The 18314-nt window shown below is 47.4% G+C and overlaps 2 protein-coding genes across 2 annotated transcripts in view; both read left to right on the top strand.

Moving 5' to 3' along the window:
• The window catches only part of TSPEAR (thrombospondin type laminin G domain and EAR repeats), a 259806-nt gene that overhangs the window by 215679 nt on the left and 25813 nt on the right, over positions 1-18314 (top strand). The window contains exons 3-4 of the mRNA XM_077119166.1: positions 15551-15783; positions 18059-18149. Coding sequence (XP_076975281.1) covers positions 15551-15783; positions 18059-18149 — 324 coding nt within the window. The remainder of the gene's footprint in view (positions 1-15550; positions 15784-18058; positions 18150-18314) is intronic.
• LOC143648768 (uncharacterized) lies at positions 13361-14392 on the top strand. The gene is made up of 2 exons (XM_077119181.1): positions 13361-13955; positions 14232-14392. The coding sequence occupies exons 1-2, from the start codon at positions 13361-13363 to the stop codon at positions 14390-14392; spliced, it is 756 nt and encodes a 251-aa protein (XP_076975296.1).

Raw genomic sequence — 18314 nt, 5'->3', positions numbered from 1 at the left:
CGGTGGTTATGTCTCCTCTTCCATTTCTGATCCTATTTATTTGCGTCCTCTCTCTTCTTTTTGTCAATCTTGCTAAGGGCCCATCAATCTTGTTGATTTTCTCATAGAACCAACTTCTGGTCTTACTTATTTTCTCTGTTGTTTTCATGTTCTCAGTTTCATTTATTTCTGCTCTAATCTTTGTTATTTCTTTCCTTTTGCTTGCTTTGGGGTTAGTTTGCTGTTCTTTCTCCAGTTCTTCCACATGGACAGTTAATTCCCGAATTTTTGCCCTTTCTTCTTTTTTGATATAGGCATTTAGGGCAATAAATTTCCCTCTTAGCACTGCCTTTGCTGCGTCCCATATGTTTTGATATGTTGTGTTTTCATTTTCATTTGCCTCGAGATATTTACTAATTTCTCTTGTAATTTCTTCCTTGACCCACTGGTTGTTTAAGAGTGTGTTGTTGAGCCTCCACGTATTTGTGAATTTTCTGGCACTCTGCCTATTGTTGATTTCCAACTTCATTCCTTTATGATCTGAGAAAGTGTTGTGTGTGATTTCAATCTTTTTAAATTTGTTGAGACTTGCTTTGTGACCCAGCATATGGTTTATCTTTGAGAATGATCCAAGAGCACTTGAGAAAAAGGTGTATCCTGCTGTTGTGGGGTGTGATGTCCTATAAATGTCTGTTAAGTCTAGCTCATTTATTGTAATATTCAAATTCTCTGTTTCTTTATTGATCCTCTGTCTAGATGTTCTGTCCATTTATGAGAGTGGGGAATTGAAATCTCCAACTATTATGGTAGATGTGTCTATTTCCCTTTTCGGTATTTGTAGTGTATTCCTCACGTATTTTGGGGCATTCTGATTCGGTGTGTAAATATTTATGATTGTTATGTTTTCTTGTTTAATTGTTCCTTTTATTAGTATATAGTATCCTTCTTTGTCTCTTTTAACTGTTTTACATTTGAGGTCTAATTTGTTGGATATTAGTATAGCTACTCCTGCTCTTTTCTGGTTGTTACTTGCATGAAATATCTTTTCCCAACCTTTCATTTTCAACCTATGTTTATCTTTGAGTCTAAGATGTGTTTCCTGTAGACAGCATATAGAAGGATCCTGTTTTTTAATTCATTCTGCCAGTCTATGTCTTTTGATTGGGGAGTTCTGTCCATTAACATTTAGTATTATTACTGTTTGGGTAATACTTTCCTCTACCATTTTGCCGTTTGTATTATATATATCATATCTAATTTTCCTTCTTTCTACACTCTTCTCCACACCTCTCTCTTCTGTCTTTTCGTATCTGACTCTAGTGCTCCCTCTAGTATTTCTTGCAGAGCTGGTCTCTTGGTCACAAATTCTCTCAGTGACTTTTTGTCTGAGAATGTTTTAATTTCTCCCTCATTTTTGAAGGACAATTTTTCTGGATATAGAATTCTTAGTTGACAGTTTTTCTCTTTTAGTAATTTAAATATATCATCCCACTGTCTTCTTGCCTCCATGGTTTCTGCTGAGAAATCTACACATAATCTTATTGGGTTTCCCTTGTATGTGATGGATTGTTTTTCTCTTGCTGCTTTCAAGATCCTCTCTTTCTCTTTGACCTCTGACATTCTAATTAGTAAGTGTCTTGGAGAACGCCTATTTGGATCTATTCTCCTTGGGGTGTGCTGCACTTCTTGGATCTGTAATTTTAGGTCTTTCATAAGAGTTGGGAAATTTTCAGTGATAATTTCTTCCATTAGTTTTTCTCCTCCTTTTCCCTTCTCTTCTCCTTCTGGGACACCCACAACACGTATATTTGTGTGCTTCATATTATCATTCAATTCCCTGAGCCCCTGCTCAAATTTTTCCATTCTTTTCCCTATAATTTCTGTTTCTTTTTGGATTTCAGATGTTCCATCCTCCAGTTCACTAATTCTAACCTCTGTCTCTTGAAATCTACCATTGTAGGTTTCCATTGTTTTTTTCATCTCTTCTACTGTATCTTTCATTCCCATAAGTTCTGTGATTTGTTTTTTCAGACTTTCCATTTCTTCTTTTTGTTCATCCCTTGCCTTCTTCATGTCCTCCCTCAATTTATTGATTTGGTTTTTGAAGAGGTTTTCCATTTCTGTTCGTATATTCAGAATTAGTTGTCTCAACTCCTGTATCTCATTTGAACTATTGGTTTGTTCCTTTGACTGGGCCATATCTTCAATTTTCCTGGTGTGCTTTGTTATTTTTTGCTGGCGTCTGGACATTTAATCAGATTTCCCTGAGTGTGAGACCCAGCAGGTTGAAAGATTTTCCTGTGAAGTCTCTGGACTCTGTTTTTTTTTATCCTGCCCAGTAGGTGGCGCTTGTCTGTCTGCGAGTCCCACCGGCAAAAGATGTTGTGGCTCCTTTATTAATGCCACTATTGGTGTTTGGTTGGACCCAGTCCCTGCCAGTGTCGGAAACTCCCGCCTCTCCCTCCAGGCAGCTGCCTGTGGGGGAGGGGCACTGGTTGCCGGCCGCCGCAGCCCGGGTAACTCACCGATCCGAGACTCATAGCCGGTCCAGGAAGCCGCCTGCGAAAGAGTGGCGCCGGCCACCGCAGCTTGGGAAACTTGCCTCTCCGAGACTCTCAGCTGGCCCGGAAAGAAGGGAGGGAGGGACGCCGGCCACCAGCCGCCATGGCCTGGGGAAGCGCGTGCCACTCAGGGAACTCACCACAGCGGAGTCTCGCAGACGGTCTAGCCAGTTCAGACTGGGGTACGCTGTGTGTCTGTTCCCTGCCGTGGCCCCGGGGGCTGTTCTGCACTGTTTCTGGTCACCTAGTAGTTGCTCTGGAGGAGGAACTAAGACGCGCATACCTTACTGAGCCGCCATCTTGGCCCCCTCTCTCTTGACCTATCAGGTGATTTTTTTGTACTTTCTATGTAGATAAGCTCATCTTCTGAAAATAATGAGAATTTAACTTCTTGTTCCCAATCTTTATAACTCTTAATTCTATTTCTTTTTCCTGTTACCACATTAATTTGTACATTCCAAATGATGCTGAGTAGAATTAAAAGTATCATTGTTTTTCCATGTGTTTATGAGAATGTTTCCAAGATTTACCATCAGGTAAACCTGATGGATTCAGGTAGATATTTATTTTTAAGGAGATGTCTTTCTATTCCCATCCTCTGTAAGTGTTCCTTTACTAGAATCAAGAAGGAATTCAGGGGAGTTTCTGGAAAAATGATGCGCTCTGGCATTCTTCTTTGACATTTTTTAATTGTGAAATATAACATACATACAAAAAAAAAGCAATAAATTTCCAGGTACATTTTAACAAGTAGTTATAGAAAAGATTTTAAAGTTTGGTATGGGTTACAGTTTCACAATTTTTCATTTTTCTTCTAGCTGCTCCAGGACATGGAGACCAAAAGAAATATCAGTATACTAATTCATCAGTCATACTCATTTGTTAAATTGTATCTTCTCTGTTTTACCACGCCTTCTCTTTTTTTTTTCTTTTTTGTGAAAAATAGTATATATACAAAACAACAATAAATTTCGAAGTACATCTCACAATTAGTTGTAGAACATATTACAGAGCTTGGTATGAGTTACAATTCCACAATTTTATGTTTTTACCTCTAGCTGTTCTAAGGTACTGAAGACAAAAAGAAATATCTATATAATGATTCAGCTCTCATACTCGTTTGTTAAACCCTACCTTCTCTGTATTTAAGTCCACCATCATCTTTGATCTTTCTCTCCCACTCTTTAGGACCATTCTATGCCCATTCTATTTTTCTTATATTGAAGAGGCTGTCACTGATATGGGGTAGGGAGATGGAATTAGTTGATGTTCTGGAGAGGCTGGCCCCTCTGCATTTCAGGACTCATCTGGTCCAGGGACCCATCTGGAGGTTGTATGTTTCTGGAAAGTTACCCTAGTGCCTGGAACCTTTGTAGAATCTAATGTAACACACTAGTGTGTTCTTTAGGATTGGCTGGAATGGTTTGGTTGGGGATTGTCAAGTTATAGGTTGCAGTGTCTAACTGAAGCATGCATAAGAGTGACCCCCAGAGTAGCCTCTCGACTCTATTTGAGCTCTCTCAGCCACTGATACCTTCTTTGTTGCACTTCTTTCCCCCCTTTTGGTCAGAATGGGATTGTTGACCACATGGTTCCAGGGCCAGGCTCATCCCTGGGAGTCCTCTCCCACGTTGCCAGGGAGACTTTCACCCCCGGATGTCATGTCCCATGTAGGGGGGAGGGCAATGATTTCACTTGCAGAGTTGGACTTAGAGAGAAGGACACCACATCTGAGCAACAAAAGAGGTCCTCCAGAAGTAACTCTTAGGCACGGCTATAGGTAGTCTAAGCTTCTCTGCTACCTACATAAGCTTCACAAGAGCAAGCCTCAAGATCAAGTGCTTGGCCTATTAATTTGGGTGTCCATAAAGTTTGACAAAGTATCAGGGGATTCCCTGGTGGCAAAGTTTATTAGTTCCATTATTTTTCTCCCATCCGTCAAGTAACTTTGCCAATACTTTCTGATTATCTGCTTAATATAGTCTGGGATGTATCCAGGTATTACATTAAGCTATACAGGATTAAAGGAACTCTTTCTTATTCTGGGCTCCCTGTGTTTGGATTGTTTAAATGAGCTATCCAGACAGGTCGAGTTAGATTATGTGCTATAGAAAATTTAGGTTCTGAACAAAATAAACCTTTCTTCCTTGGTCCCAAAGAGTAGACAGTATCTTCCTTACCTATGTACTCTGAATTACATCACTCCCGACTTGGCTTCATTGTTATACTAAGTACCAGGTTATACATACATAAAACAGCCTCTCAAAATCCAGAAATAACAATTACCACTCCAGGCTAAATGTGACTGCTATAAGAGCTTACAATCTAGGCTACAATTTTCTTATAAGTATTTACTAAATGAGATCTTACAATATTTGCTCTTTTGTTTCTGGCTTATTTTGCCTCACTAAAATGTCCCCCAGTTTCCTTCATATCATTGCATGTGGCATACTTTTTTTTAAAAAAACGTTTTTTATTGTGAAATATAATATATATATACAATAAAACAAAATAATTTTTTAAGTATATTCTAACAAGTACTTACAGAACAGATTTCAAAGTTTGGTATGGACTACCATTCCACATTTTCAGGTTTTTCCTTCTAGCTGCTCCAAAACACTGAAAGCTAAAAGAAATATCATTATAGTGGTTCAGCTGTCATACTCATTTGGTAAATCCTATCTTCTCTGTTATGACTTCTCCTCCTTTGATCCATCTGCCACTCTGTAAGGATCTTTGGGCTGTGTCCATTCTAACTTTTTCATGTTGGAAGGGGCTGGCGGTAACACAGGATGGGGGATGGAGTTGGTTGATGTTGTGGGTTTCAGGGCTTTTCTAGCCTAAGAAACTTCTGGAGGTGATGAGTTTCAGGACAGTCAACTTAGTGCATGAAACTGTCGTGGAGTCTCAGTTCAGCCCTCAGTGTTCTTCAGGGTTAATAGGCACAATGCTGGTTGCAGTTTGGCAAACCATGGCCATTCGCAATATCCAGCTGAAGCTTGCGTAAGAGTAGCTTCCAGAGCAGGCTCTCCACTCTGTTTGAACCCCCTTAGCCGCTGATGCTTTATTTTGTTACTTTATTTTCCTTCTTTTAGTCCAGAAGGCATTATCAATCCCATGGTGCCAGGGCCAGACATCCCCAATAGTCACACCCCACATGGCCAGGGAGACTTTCACCCCCGGATGTCGTGTGCCACGTAGCAGGGAGGGCAGTGATTTCACTTGCAGAGTCGGGCTTAGAGACACTTGGGCCACATCTGAGGAACAGCAGAGGTCCTCCAGAAGTAACTCTTAGGCCTACTGTAGGTAGTCTTAGCTTTCCTGCTACAGAAATAAGTTTCCTAAGGGCAAGTCTCAAAATCCAGGGCGTGGCCTATTTTCTTGGGAATCCCTGATGCTTGAGGGAGTCCAGGGGTTTCCCAGATGGTAAGATTTAATTTTCCCATATTTTTCCTTCTGACCCTCAGGGACTCCACCAATGCTTTTTAATTCTCAGCCCACCATAGTCTGGGATGTATCCGGGTATTCCATGAAGACATGCAGAATTACAGGGTCTCGTTCCTGTTCTGGACTCCAGGGGGTTGGGTTGTTTAAATGAGCTCTCCAGGCAGGCTGATGAGATTGTGTGTTACAGAAAATTTAGCTTCTAGACCCAACAAACCTCTCTGTCTCCGGTCTCATACAGCAGGTGAAGGTCTAGGGTGCGTACGTTACCATCTCTTACCTTCTATTCTGATTTACCTTAGTCCCAGCCAGATTGGCTTCACTTTCACCTCTCATTGAGGCCTGTCTCTCTTTCAGTCACTTTAGCTGTTATTGTTTGTAGCAATGTTGACGTTCAAGGCTGCAGAGCCCCAGCTCTGCATCTCAGGTGTCACAGAGGTGCCCAGAGTCCCAGGGCAATGCCAGCAAATAGGCATATAGCACGTAGCGCAGAGTCTCAGAATCTAGAAATGCACTTAGAACCCCAGGGTGAGGGCAGCTGCTGTATCTAGGCTCCAATTTTCTCATGAGCATTTTCTGAAAGAGACCATAGCTTATTTGTTCTTCTGTTTCTGGCTTATTTTGCACAGCACCTTGTCCCCAAGGTTTATTCAGTTCATCGTGTAGCCCTGATGTGCTCCCTTTTTGTGGACGCACCATATTCCATCATCTGTATATACACACATCTCCACCTTTCAGTTCCTCAGTCATTGCCCCTCCTTCCACTGGGCATCAGGGATGACATCCAAAAGAAAACAAACCATGTCGCACAGTGCCCTCGCTTGGTTGAACAAGTAGCAGCTCTTTCCATTTTAGACTGAATTCATTGGTCCAAAGAGACAAGAACTGACAAACACAGCCTCCCCCATTGTCAAATCAACACCTGCTATCCCGCTTGTCCCTCCCCAATTATTTGCCCCTGGTGGTGCCTGTCGACGTCTTCGTCTTAACTGCAGGCCAGAGCATGCGATACTAGTTCCTCATCCCCCTCTGTGATCGACTCCGTAAAAGATCCCACCTTTGAAGGAGTCCATGGGAGAACTTATTCATAATGTGGAGTTGGTCAGTGGGATACGTGGCACTTCACATCCCCTTTCAATCATATACACCTTCAATATGACAGTGTTACTTATAAACCCACAGATTAGCCACCATCACTTCTATATGTTCCCTCACATTTAAGTTCAACCTCACTGGGCAGCCTTTCCCCGTCTCAAGCCTGGAATACTTCCAGGCCTGCTGTATTCTGCAGTGAAACCTCTGACGTTACCTTTGTCCGAGTCACACTAGTGAAGCCATGCAGTCTGTCCTTCTGTCTGAATTACTTCACACAGCGTTGTGTCCTCCAGGACCTCATTTCATCTCACTGCTGCATGGTATTCCGTCCTATGTCTGCACCGCAGTTTGTGTGTCCTCTCGTCTGTTGATGGGCACTTGGATGGCTTCCATCTCATGGCAATTGTGAAAACTGCCATTTTGAACACCAGTGCAAAATGTCTGTTCTTGTCACTGCTTTTTGCTCTTCTGGGTATATAACTAGTATTGGTATTGCTGGGTCGTAGGGCAACTTGCTATTTAGAAAGGAACCACCAAACTCTTGTCCATAGCAGCTGTACCATTATACGTTCCCATCAGCAGTGGTAAGTGTTCTAATTTCTCCACATCCTCTCCAACAGTTGTAGTTTCCTATTTGTTTAATAGCAGCCATTCTTATAGGTGTGAGGTGGTGTCTCACTGTTGTCTTGGTTTGCATTTCCCTGATAGTTGATGAAGAAGAGCATCCCTTCTTGTGCTATTCAACCATTTGTATTTGCTCTTCAGAAAAATGTCTATTCACATCCTTCACCCATTTATAACAGGTTGTTTGTTTTTTTGTTGCTTAGTTGTATAATTTCTTTATGAACATAGGATATCAAACCTTTACTGATACGTGGTTTCCAAATATTTTCTCCCATTGAGTTGGCTGCCTCTTCGTCTTTCTGACAAGGCCCTTTGAGGCACAGAAGCTTTTGATTTTAAGGAGTCCCCATTTATCTGTTTTCTCTTTTGTTACTTGTGCTTTGGGTATAAAGTTTAAGAAGCTAACTCCTCTCACTAGATCTTGAAGATATTTTTCTTCAAGATGTTTTGTTTCTTCTTCTGGTTCTTATATCTAAGTTCTTAACCCATTGTGAGTTAATTTTTGTATAGGGTTTAAGGTAGGGGTCCTCTTTCATTCTTTTGGCTATTAAAATCCAGTTCTCCCATGCCCATTTATTGAAAAGACTATTCTGTCCCAGTTCAGTGGATTTGGAGGCCTTATCAAAGATCAGTTGACCACAGATTTGATGGTCTGTTTCCATATTCTTGATTCTATTCCATTGGTCAGTCCTTCTGTGTTTGTGCCAGTACCATGCTGTTTTGTCCACTGTGGCTTTATAGTAAGCTTTAAAGACAGGAAGTGTTAGTCCCCCCACTTTGCTCTTCTCTTTGTGGGACATCTTTAGCTATTCGAGGTCTCTTTCTCTTCCAAATGCATTTGGTAACTAGTTTTTCCAAGTCTTCGAAGTAGGTTGTTGGAATTTTGATGGGTATTATATTGAGTCTATAGATTGATTTGGGTAGAATTGACATCTTAATAACATTCAACCTTCCTATCCATGAGCATGGAACATCTTTCCATCTATTTAGGTCTTGTTTGATTTCTTTTAACAATGTTTTGCAGTTTTCTAGGTACAAGTCCTTGACATCCCTGGTTAAGCTTATTCCTGGATACCTGATTCTTTGGGTTGCTAGTTTGATGGAATTTTTCCTTAATTGTCTCCTCAGTGAGATCATTATTTGTTTATAGAAACGTTACTGATTTTTGTACATTAATCTTCTGTCCTACCACTTGGCTGGATTTGTTTATTAGCTCAGGTAGTTTTGTCATAGATTTCTTAGGGTTTCCCCAGTATGCTATCATGTTATCTGTAAATGATGAAAGTTTTACTTCTTCCTTTCCTATTTGGATGTGGCAGAGTTTTTAAATCTCCCCAAATCCCAAATAAAAACAGGTCAAATTACCAGATGACAAAGAAAAATCCATGGGCTCCATTTAGGACAAACTTGATGGAAAGGTATCATGAAAGAGGCCCAAATTCAAGCGTGCAAGGACAAAGTACAGAGATCCAGTGGTGTGAAATCTGCGAGGAGAGAGCAGAGGAAAGCACTGAGGGCCTGTCATGGCCATGGCCTCCCTTTTCTCTTCCATGCCCCTGCTGACTTCCTGTCCCCAGCTCTTCCTGTGGTTTCACTCCAAAATGACTTCAGTGACAGGATTAAGACCCAGCCTGGTTTAGTCAGCTGTACCTTAGCTAAAAATAACCTCTTCAAAAGGTCCTATCTCCAGTGAGTTCCCACCCGCAGCAGGGGATTAAGAACAAAAGCAGTTTTTTCTGGGGGACAGAACACAATTCATCATGTATCAAAAAGCAACATAAAGTCTCTGGCTTTATGCCGGAGACCTGGGTTCAATTCCTGGTGTCTGCCCATGCGAAAAAAAAAAAAAAAAAAACAGAATAAGCAGTGGCTGGAGAACCAAGAAAGCTCACAGTGCCAACAGAACCCACACAGCTGGAGATCTTTGGAGACGCAGAGGGAAAAGTCCCCCGGGAAGCCTTATGAGATGAGGAGAGAGAGCTAGCAGACGTCGCCATGCGACTTTCAGCTGAGAGAGAAACCCTGAACTTCGCCGGCCGTTTCTTTGAAGTTAAGGTATCTTTCTCTGTATGCCTTAATTTGGAAATTCTCATGGCCTTAGAACTGTAAACTTGCAGCTCAATAAATTCCCCTTTTAAAAGCCAAAAAAGGGCGGGCCACGGTGGCTCAGCGGGCAAAGTGCTTGCCTGCTATGCCGGAGGACCTCGGTTCGATTCCCGGCCCCAGCCCATGTAACGAAAACGGAGAAACAAAATACAATAAAAACAAGAAAATGTTTAAAAGATGTTTCCCTTTCTTCCTCTCTTCCTTCCTTCTATCCTTCCTTCCTTCTCTCTGTCTTTCCTTTAAAAAAAAAAAAAAAGCCAAAAAAAAGAAGCAAGGCTGTCAGACTGGATAAAAAAGTAAACTCCTATATTTTAAGTCCTTAAAGTTTAATTCTGAGGGCATTTTAAATATAAAGACAGATGATTGAAAGTAAAAAGATGAAGAGAATAAATTAAATTCATACCAGGTATAAAGTTGGGAATGATAAAGACTAAAGTTGAAATTGGTGAAATTGAAAACAACAGCAATAATCAATGGCAAAAATCTTGTTATTTTAATAGATAAATAAATTTGATAAACTTCTAGTATGACTGACTAAAAAGAGAGAAAAACACAAATTACCAATATTAAGTAAGGAAGAGCTGGAATTACTACAGATCTCACAGACATTAAGAGAATAAAAACGAAAGAAAACAGACAATTTTATGTCTGTAAATTGGGCAAGTTAGATGAAATGGACCACTTGTTTGAAGATGCAAACTCACTATCAGCTTTAGTTTGCTAAAGCTGTCAAAATGCAATATACCAGAAATGGGTTAGCTTTACAATAGGGATTTATTACCTTACAAGTTTAGTTCTGAGGGCATGAAAAATGCCTAAATTAAGGCATCAATAGACCTGAAAACTGACCACAGGTGAGGCTGCGTTCCTTTGCACAGGGGAAGGCACGTGGTGATGGCTGCTGCTCTCTTTCTCCTGGATTTCACTGTGTCCCGCCTCCAGCTCCAGTGGCTTCCTCTCTGTTTTCTGTGGACCTTCTCTCAGCTTCCCCGGGGCTCTTTTCTGTCCTTTACCCTCTCACAGAGAACTCCAGTAAGAGGATTAAGGCCTGCCTGAAATAGGCTGGGTCACATCTCAATTCAAACAACCTAATCAAAAGGTCCCACCCACACGGAATGGATTAAAAGAACATGGCTTTTTCTGGGGGACATACAGCTTCAAATCTACCACCTTACCATATGACAGTGCTTTAAAAAATGAATCCATAGTTTTAAATATTCCAACAAAGAAGTCTCCAGGGCTAAATGGTTCACTGGTGAATTCTACCAGACAGTCAAAGAAAACAACAAATTCCAATTCTCCACAAGCTCTTCCAGAAACTAAGAGACTGGACATTTCACAGAGCATTTTAAGAGCCCAGCATTACTCTGAAACTTTGCTAAAGACACCACCTGAGGACCCAAGTTTGCCTTTACCCCTGCGACATTTTCTTCTGTCTCCCTTTTGCTTCCCTCTCTCTTCCTGGAACTCCTATTCAGTGGTCTTCTGGAAGCATCATCTGTTTCTCTGCAGTTTTCCATCTCACGTCATTTTCTGTTGCATTTGATATAGTTTTGTCTGTCTGTCCATTCACTCCTTCTTTTATCATTGGCTAAATGATAAGAGAATGAAAAAACAAGTCACATACTATCAGAAAATATATGCAAATCACACATCTGACCAATGTACTTATGTCCAAAATATATAAATAACTCTCAAAATTCAACAATAAGAAAACCTAAAGAAGGGGGAGGGTAAAAATGGGAGGACACTTTTTACCAAAGAAGATGTATGTGTGACAAATAAGCACATAGAAAGATGCCCAGCGTCATTAGTCATTAGGGAAATTCAAATATAAACCCACATGAGATGCTCTACATACCTAATTAGAATGGCTAAAACTAAAATTAAAAACTCACAACATCAAGTGCCTGCAAGGACGCGTAGCAGCTGGGACACTCATACAGTGCTGGTGGAAATGCAAAATAGTACAGCCACTTGGAAAAAGAGTTTGGCAGTTTCTTATAAAGTTAAAACACAATTACCATATGACCCGGTGATCCCACACCTACTTTTTCACCCAAAACACATGAAAACCCATCATCACCCAAAAACCTGCACGCAGTGTTTACGGCAGCCTTGTTTGTAATCATCAAAAACAAGAAACACCAAAAGTATCCTTCAACCGTTGAAGTTAAAAGCACATAATTCCATGCAATGGACTATTTCTCAACAATAACAAAGAAATGAACTATTGGTGCCTGAAACGGCATGTCGAGTCTCAAGTACATTGTACTAAATGAAAGCAGACACACCCAAAAGGCTACATAGAGTAAGATTCCATCACATGACATTCTAGAAAAGAGAAAACTACAACGATGAAGACTCAGTGTTGCCAGGATTTGGGATGGGGGAAGGAGCTGTCATAAGGGCAGCACAAGGGAATTTGGGTGTGGGGGAGACGGAATTCTGTGTGACCCTGCAGTGGGCCCGAGACTGTCTGCCAGCACTCAGAGCCCTGTGCCCTACAGAGGTGGATTAAATAAAGGAGAAAGAGCATTTCTTGGCTTAGTCGAGTCAAGCAGATGTATTTCCTTTCCCTAAGAGGGTTGAGAAATTTGCTCCGCTTTTGCTGGTTCCTTTGCTCTCCATTAGCTTTTTTGTGTCTTCTACTCCCTCTGGATGTGGGCTTTCCTGGACAGGCTGTGGAGGCAGCCCTTCAGAATGGCCGTGAGGCTGAACCGCTCTGGCTTCCCTTGTGCCGGGAGGGGCGGTGGAGGTGTCCAAGCTCAGTCACTTTCCCGCACCCCGGGAAGATTCTGCCCCGCCGTCTTCGGGCAGCCAGGTCTGCAGAGCTCAAGTGGCCTGTAGAACATTCTGGAAGCTTTTAGGGTTTTAAATGTATGTTTGGCGTCAAAACGGTGCCAGCGTATCCAGACAGGCACCTTTTTCTCCTCGTCTTCTCACGTATTTGCTCAGCATTTCAGACCTGAAGACCGCTCTGCGAATTGTCTTGTGTGTCTCCCTTTTGCCTCCCCATCTCTTCCTGGAACTCCGACTTGAGGGGTCTGGAAGTGACGTTCTCCAACTCCTGTCACTCTGTGTTGGATTTGATGTACTTTTGTCCGTCTGTCCGTCCACCTCTTCACCCTTCTGGTGCTGCCTGTTTGTGGGGTGCACCCCCCACACCCCCAGACCCCAGGTTCACCGCCTTTGCCCCAACAGAGGGGATGGCGTCCCAGTGCCTGGAGGGCCGAGCACAGCAGAGGTGGACACACATCGCAGGGCTGCACATCTGTCCATGGTGTGGTCTCAGAGGGTCAGACCCAGGCCAGTGGGTCCACAGAGGCTTCAGCCACTGTCAGGGCTCTGGGGGCTGAGCCAGCTGGTTTGTGTAAACACTGAGCCTGGTCAAAACACCAACAAGGAAGGGGAAGCTGGAGAGCTTCCAGCTGGGACAACACTCAACACGGGGGGGATAAAAGCCCCGACAGCCCAAGCTCCTCACACTTGCACACTCACTCACACACTCACACACTCACTCCTCCCAGCTCACCTCCCGTCCACCCACCATGGCTGCGTCCACCGTGTCCGCCTGCTCCAGCGACCTGAGCTACGGCCGCCGGGTCTGCCTGCCCAGCACCTGCACTGGCCCCTCCTGGGAGGTGGACAACTGCCCAGAGAGCTGCTGCGAGCCCCCCTGCTGCGCCCCCACCTGCTGCGCCCCCACCTGCTGCACCTCCACCTGCTGTGCCCCCACCTGCTGCGCCCCAGCCCCCTGCCTGACCCTTGTCTGCACCCCAGTGAGCTGTGGGTCCAGCGCCTGCCAAGCTGTCTGCACCAGCTCCTGTGAGCCCTCCTGCTGCCAGCAGTCTAGCTGCCAGCCTGCTTGCTGCTCATCCTCTCCCTGCCAGCAGGCCTGCTGCATGCCTGTCTGCTGCAAGCCCGTATGCTGCGAGCCTGTCTGCTGCAAGCCTGTCTGCTGCGAGCCCGTCTGCTGCAAGTCTGTCTGCTGCGAGCCCGTCTGCTGCAAGCCCGTCTGTTGTGAGCCCGTCTGCTGCAAGCGTGTCTGCTGCGAGCCCATCTGCTGCAAGTCTGTCTGCTGCAAGCCCGTCTGCTGCGAGCCCGTCTGCTGCAAGCCCATCTGCTGTGAGCCCGTCTGCTGCAAGCCCGTCTGCTGCGAGCCCGTCTGCTGCGAGCCCGTCTGCTGCGAGCCCGTTTGCTGCAAGCCCGTCTGCTGCGAGCCTGTCTGCTGCAAGTCTGTCTGCTGCGAGCCCGTCTGCTGCAAGCCTCTCTGCTGCGAGCCCATCTGCTGCGAGCCCGTCTGCTGTGAACCCACCTCTTGCCAGGACACTTCATGCTGCCAGCCCACTTGCTGCACGTCCTCTCCATGCTGCATTCCCATCTGCTGCAAGCCTGTGTGCTGCGCGCCCACCCCCTGCCCCTCGTCCTGCTGCAGACCCTCCTCCTGCATGTCCCTGCTCTGCCGCCCTGTGTGCAAGCCCGCCTGCTGTGCCCCCACCTCCTGCCAGCCTGGCTGCTGCCGCCCGGCCTCCTGCGTGTCTCTGCTCTGCCGGCCTGCGTGTCCCTGCCCAGCCTGCTGAGGCCTCTCCCTGGCCCCAACGTCCTGCTGCTGACCAGGCACGTGCCCCAGGTCCAGCCAGGCTCCAGGTGCTGCCTCGTGTGCCCCTCACAGCCATGTCTCGGCCCAAACCTGACCATGTTGGATGGCTGACCCTACCCAAGGACAGGCACAGCCACAGCCCCGCATCCTGATGTGACCTTTGCCCCCTGGCTCCCAGGACCCCCACCACCACCCCAACCCCGCTGTTCCCTGAAGCTCCTGCCCCCCTGGGCCACCTTTCCTTCCCTCCTGTTTTCCTGCTGCGGCCCCACCTGCTGCACCCCCACCTAATGTGTTCCCTCCACTTGCAACCCCCGATCTGCTGGCAACCCCAATAAACTCACCTGCATTCCTTACTCTGTCCTCCTTCCTCAGGTCCCGTGGGGGTGGCACTGTCTGGCCAGGGCAGGGTTCCCTGCAGGCACAGCTGTGTCGATGGGAGGGGTGAGCCGAGACACCTCACGGGGCAGAGCCCAGCTCCTCTGGGCAGGTCCCTGGGGCCCAAGAAGGCTGCGTCCCACCCGGCCCCAGGCCCCTGGGCCCCAGTGCAAGCACCATGGGGTGGGTGAACCTTGGCTGCAGCCTCCCTGCTCTGTGGTGGCCTCACCTTCATGGCTCCCTCACCTGCCCTGACAGGTGACCTAAGGCCCCAGGCCGTCACTCTGGGCTTCCCCCTTACCTTGGCTTCTGCGGGTTTCCGAGCATCACGCCCTCTTTCTGAAATTGTCCCCCCACCCTTTGGGAATCCCCCTTTCACCGTGGAAGGTGAATCCGGGTGAGACCCCCCCACCGTCGACTCCTTGCTCCCTGCGAGCCACGCTGGGCCAGGTGCTGAGATTAGATTTGAAGACCGTGAGGGACTGTCGGCTTCCCTGGGAAGGCGGTGGCATTGGGTTCGGCTTGCAGTTTTGCAGAGGGGGGAAGTTGCTGACAGAGGCCTGCGACTGCTTTCCACGTCTCCCGTGCCTTTCAGGTCACATTGCCTTAAACTCTTTACCCTTCTACTTGTGATAGGCGTTAGTGGGATGTGAGTCGTAATGATGTCATCCAAGGAAGGGCCCCCCGTGCCTCGGGGCAGGTGGGGGGCTGGATGTGCGGGTGTGGGGCGCCGCGCCCCCAGCCTGCCCCTCTCTTGCAGAGGAACGAGTACCTGCTGACGGCGATGGCGGCGCGGGGCCGCGTGCTGCTCGGGCTGCGCTGGGCACCCGGCAGGCTCCACCTGCTGTTCCTGAGCGCGGCGGCAGGGCCCTGGCAGGTGCGCGTCCCCCTCGCCTGCCCCGCGCTGGAGGACGGCCGCTGGCACACGCTCGTCCTCGCCGTGTCCGGAGGTGCCTTCTCCCTCGCCGCCGACTGCGGGCCCCCCACGGACATGTAGGTGCCGGGCGCCGGGGGAGGGTGGCGCGGCCCTGGGTGCCCCCGCGAGACGGGTCCTGCTGCCCGGCGTCCTCCGCCACCTCGTGTGGCGCGGGGCGGGCCCGGGTCCCCGGAGCATGGCCCCCGCCCCGGGGGTCAAGCTCTCAGGCAAGGTCAGGTTTTCCCAATGCAGGTGCCGTGACTGGGGCGTGCGGGGCTCCGGGCGGCCGTCGTTTGGACTGCACGTCACCCTGTCCTCTGGAAAGGCCACAGCGGGGCTGGGGGAGGGACCCACTTCCGGCCAGTCCTGGGGCGGGGTGAAGAGGGAATGCAGTCTGGGCCAGAGGAGACGTGCACCACGGGGCACTGACAAGGCGCGCGTTACAGATCCTCAGCAGGTTTTTAACATTTTTTCTCCTTAAAACGACAAAACCTAAAGCAAAGCAGAGAACCAGTGGCTTCAAGCCAGAGGAAGGTTTGCACTCCAGCAAAAGTCGTGACTCCTACAAAGAGCCTGGGGGGCTTGGCTGGGGGAAGCGGCCCCCTGGGGACTGCTACGGTCACTAGAGCAGCAGAGAAACCTGTGAAGCTCCCGCAGGGGACTCTGTGGAGCAGAGCTGAGGCCGGGCTCACCTGGTGGCTTTGGAGCATTGTTTAACCCCCTGAGCCCAGTTTTCCCGCTGATGATGTGAAGGATATTTGCAGAGAATCCAAATAAATGAACAGCACGCTCCTTAGCCGTTATAACCTAGCCTGGGATATCCAGAGGTCCAAAGCCTGAACTCACGTCTCATCGTTGCCCTCGCTCGATTTCTGTGGCCCGAAAGTCAGCAACTGGACCAGGAAATGGCTAAGACCACATGGTGTGGCCATTTACAATTGTCCTTTCAAGCCCCCCAAGTTTTATGTGATGGGAACAGTGATGCTTTCTCTTTTATCACACACGATCCAATTTATTGTAAATCTCTTAGTCGTTTGATAGGAATTTGCAAGGCAGACTTTTCTTCTATTTTGTCATAAGGAACATATGTGGCACTAAAAGGAGTCCTTAGTACTTGCATACTTAACCTGACCAGTTCTTTCTCTCAGCCCCACCCCCATACAGAGGTGACACAGGGGGTTACAGCGAAGCCAAATTGGCGAGGTGGCTCGCCAAGGGGCACTGCTCAGTCTGGAACGCTTCCTGTACTTCGCGAGCACGTCAGCCTGACTCCTGGGCAGGCCCGAGGCAGGTGGCGATTTCCTAGGCCTGGAAAAACTCCACATGACTTGTCAGCAGAAGAGAAGAGTTTGGTGTCAGAGCAGTCCTCAGAACTGCCCCCGAGAGGCTCTTGGGCTGGACCCAATGCAGGGGAATTGGGGGACGAGGCCTCCCCAGGTGTTGTGCAATTGGTGCGCCCACTTCTCAGGCAGGGGCTGCCCTGCCCCTGACGCCTTCCTCAGGACCCCGGAGTCCGGCAGCTCCTGGCCCACTGGAGGTCCCCAAAGCCTCACTCTGTCTCTTCACACTGGTCAGTCTGACCATGACAGCCAGGCTGTGCATGAGGCCAGGAGTCCTGGGGCTGGAGCCCAGAGTGGACAGTATCCAGGCAAAGCTAATGGGGTTCATGGGCCTTGCAGACCATTGTGGACAGGGGACTTTGGGACATGGCTGACCAGCAGTCCTGGAAGCCAAGAGGAGGCAGTGTGCATAGGATGGCACATGTCCACCAGCAGAGGAGCAGCTGACCACATCTCAGCCGACTGCAGCCAGATGGCAAAAGATTCGAAGGAGTGGGTGCCTTTGCCAGAGGACAGTGGCCTTGTGGCCTGGCAGGCACCGGGCAGTGAGGAGGGCCCAGGAAGCCCACACATTGCTTTTCTACCCCAGAGACCCCAACCACACCGTCCCCTCCAGCGGGAGACTTGCCTTCCTGCCCCAGCTCCAACGTTCAGCCTCTACTCACACATTAAGACCCCACTCAAGTTGCAGCTTCCAAATACCTCTCCAATCAGCAGCAAGTCTCATGCTGCATGCTGTGACACTGCTGTCCTCCCCCTTGGGCCCAGAAATGGTATAAGGGTGGGGGCTCAGTGGGGAGTGGGCATGCTGGAAACCTGTGCAAGTGGAAGGCTGTGGCTCCCATCATCTCAACCTCAAGGCTTCCCATGCCATGAGAAGCAACCTCTGAGGTCTCTTCACCATACGTTTTCAGAAGACCCTCACACGGGCCTTGTTCCTTGTGCTTTTATAAGCAAAGGGGATGCAACTAGGATCTGCCACAGCCCTAAAACTTTCCTCTGATGTTTTCAGAACTGCTGATGTGCCCTTCCCAGCCACCCTATCCATGCGAGGAGCCCGGGTCTTTGTTGGCAGCAGAGGGAGGAGAAAAGGCCTGTTCACAGTAAGAGGAGAAGTAGAAGGATGGTGAATGGATGGGTGAATAGATGGATGGGTAGATGGATGGATGGATGGATGGGTAGATGGACGGATGGATGAGTGTATGGGTAATGGACTGATGTGCAAATGAGTCGGTTGGCAGATGACAGAAGGATGGGTGGATGGTGAA

This window comes from Tamandua tetradactyla, chromosome 10, assembly GCF_023851605.1.
Source record: "Tamandua tetradactyla isolate mTamTet1 chromosome 10, mTamTet1.pri, whole genome shotgun sequence".
NCBI classification, from domain to species: domain Eukaryota; kingdom Metazoa; phylum Chordata; class Mammalia; order Pilosa; family Myrmecophagidae; genus Tamandua; species Tamandua tetradactyla.
Note: the sequence above shows the minus strand (reverse complement) of the source record. Positions and strands in the feature narration are given on the sequence as shown.

What these genes read in the sequence shown, in the direction of transcription:
- LOC143648768 (XM_077119181.1), top strand. Translation starts at nt 13,361, where the DNA reads ATGGCTGCGTCCACCGTGTCCGCCTGCTCCAGCGACCTGAGCTACGGC. An exon ending in CTGTGAGCCCGTCTGCTGCA is followed by an intron (nt 13,956 to 14,231) that starts AGCCCGTCTGCT and finishes CCACCCCCTGCC; the next exon opens with CCTCGTCCTGCTGCAGACCC.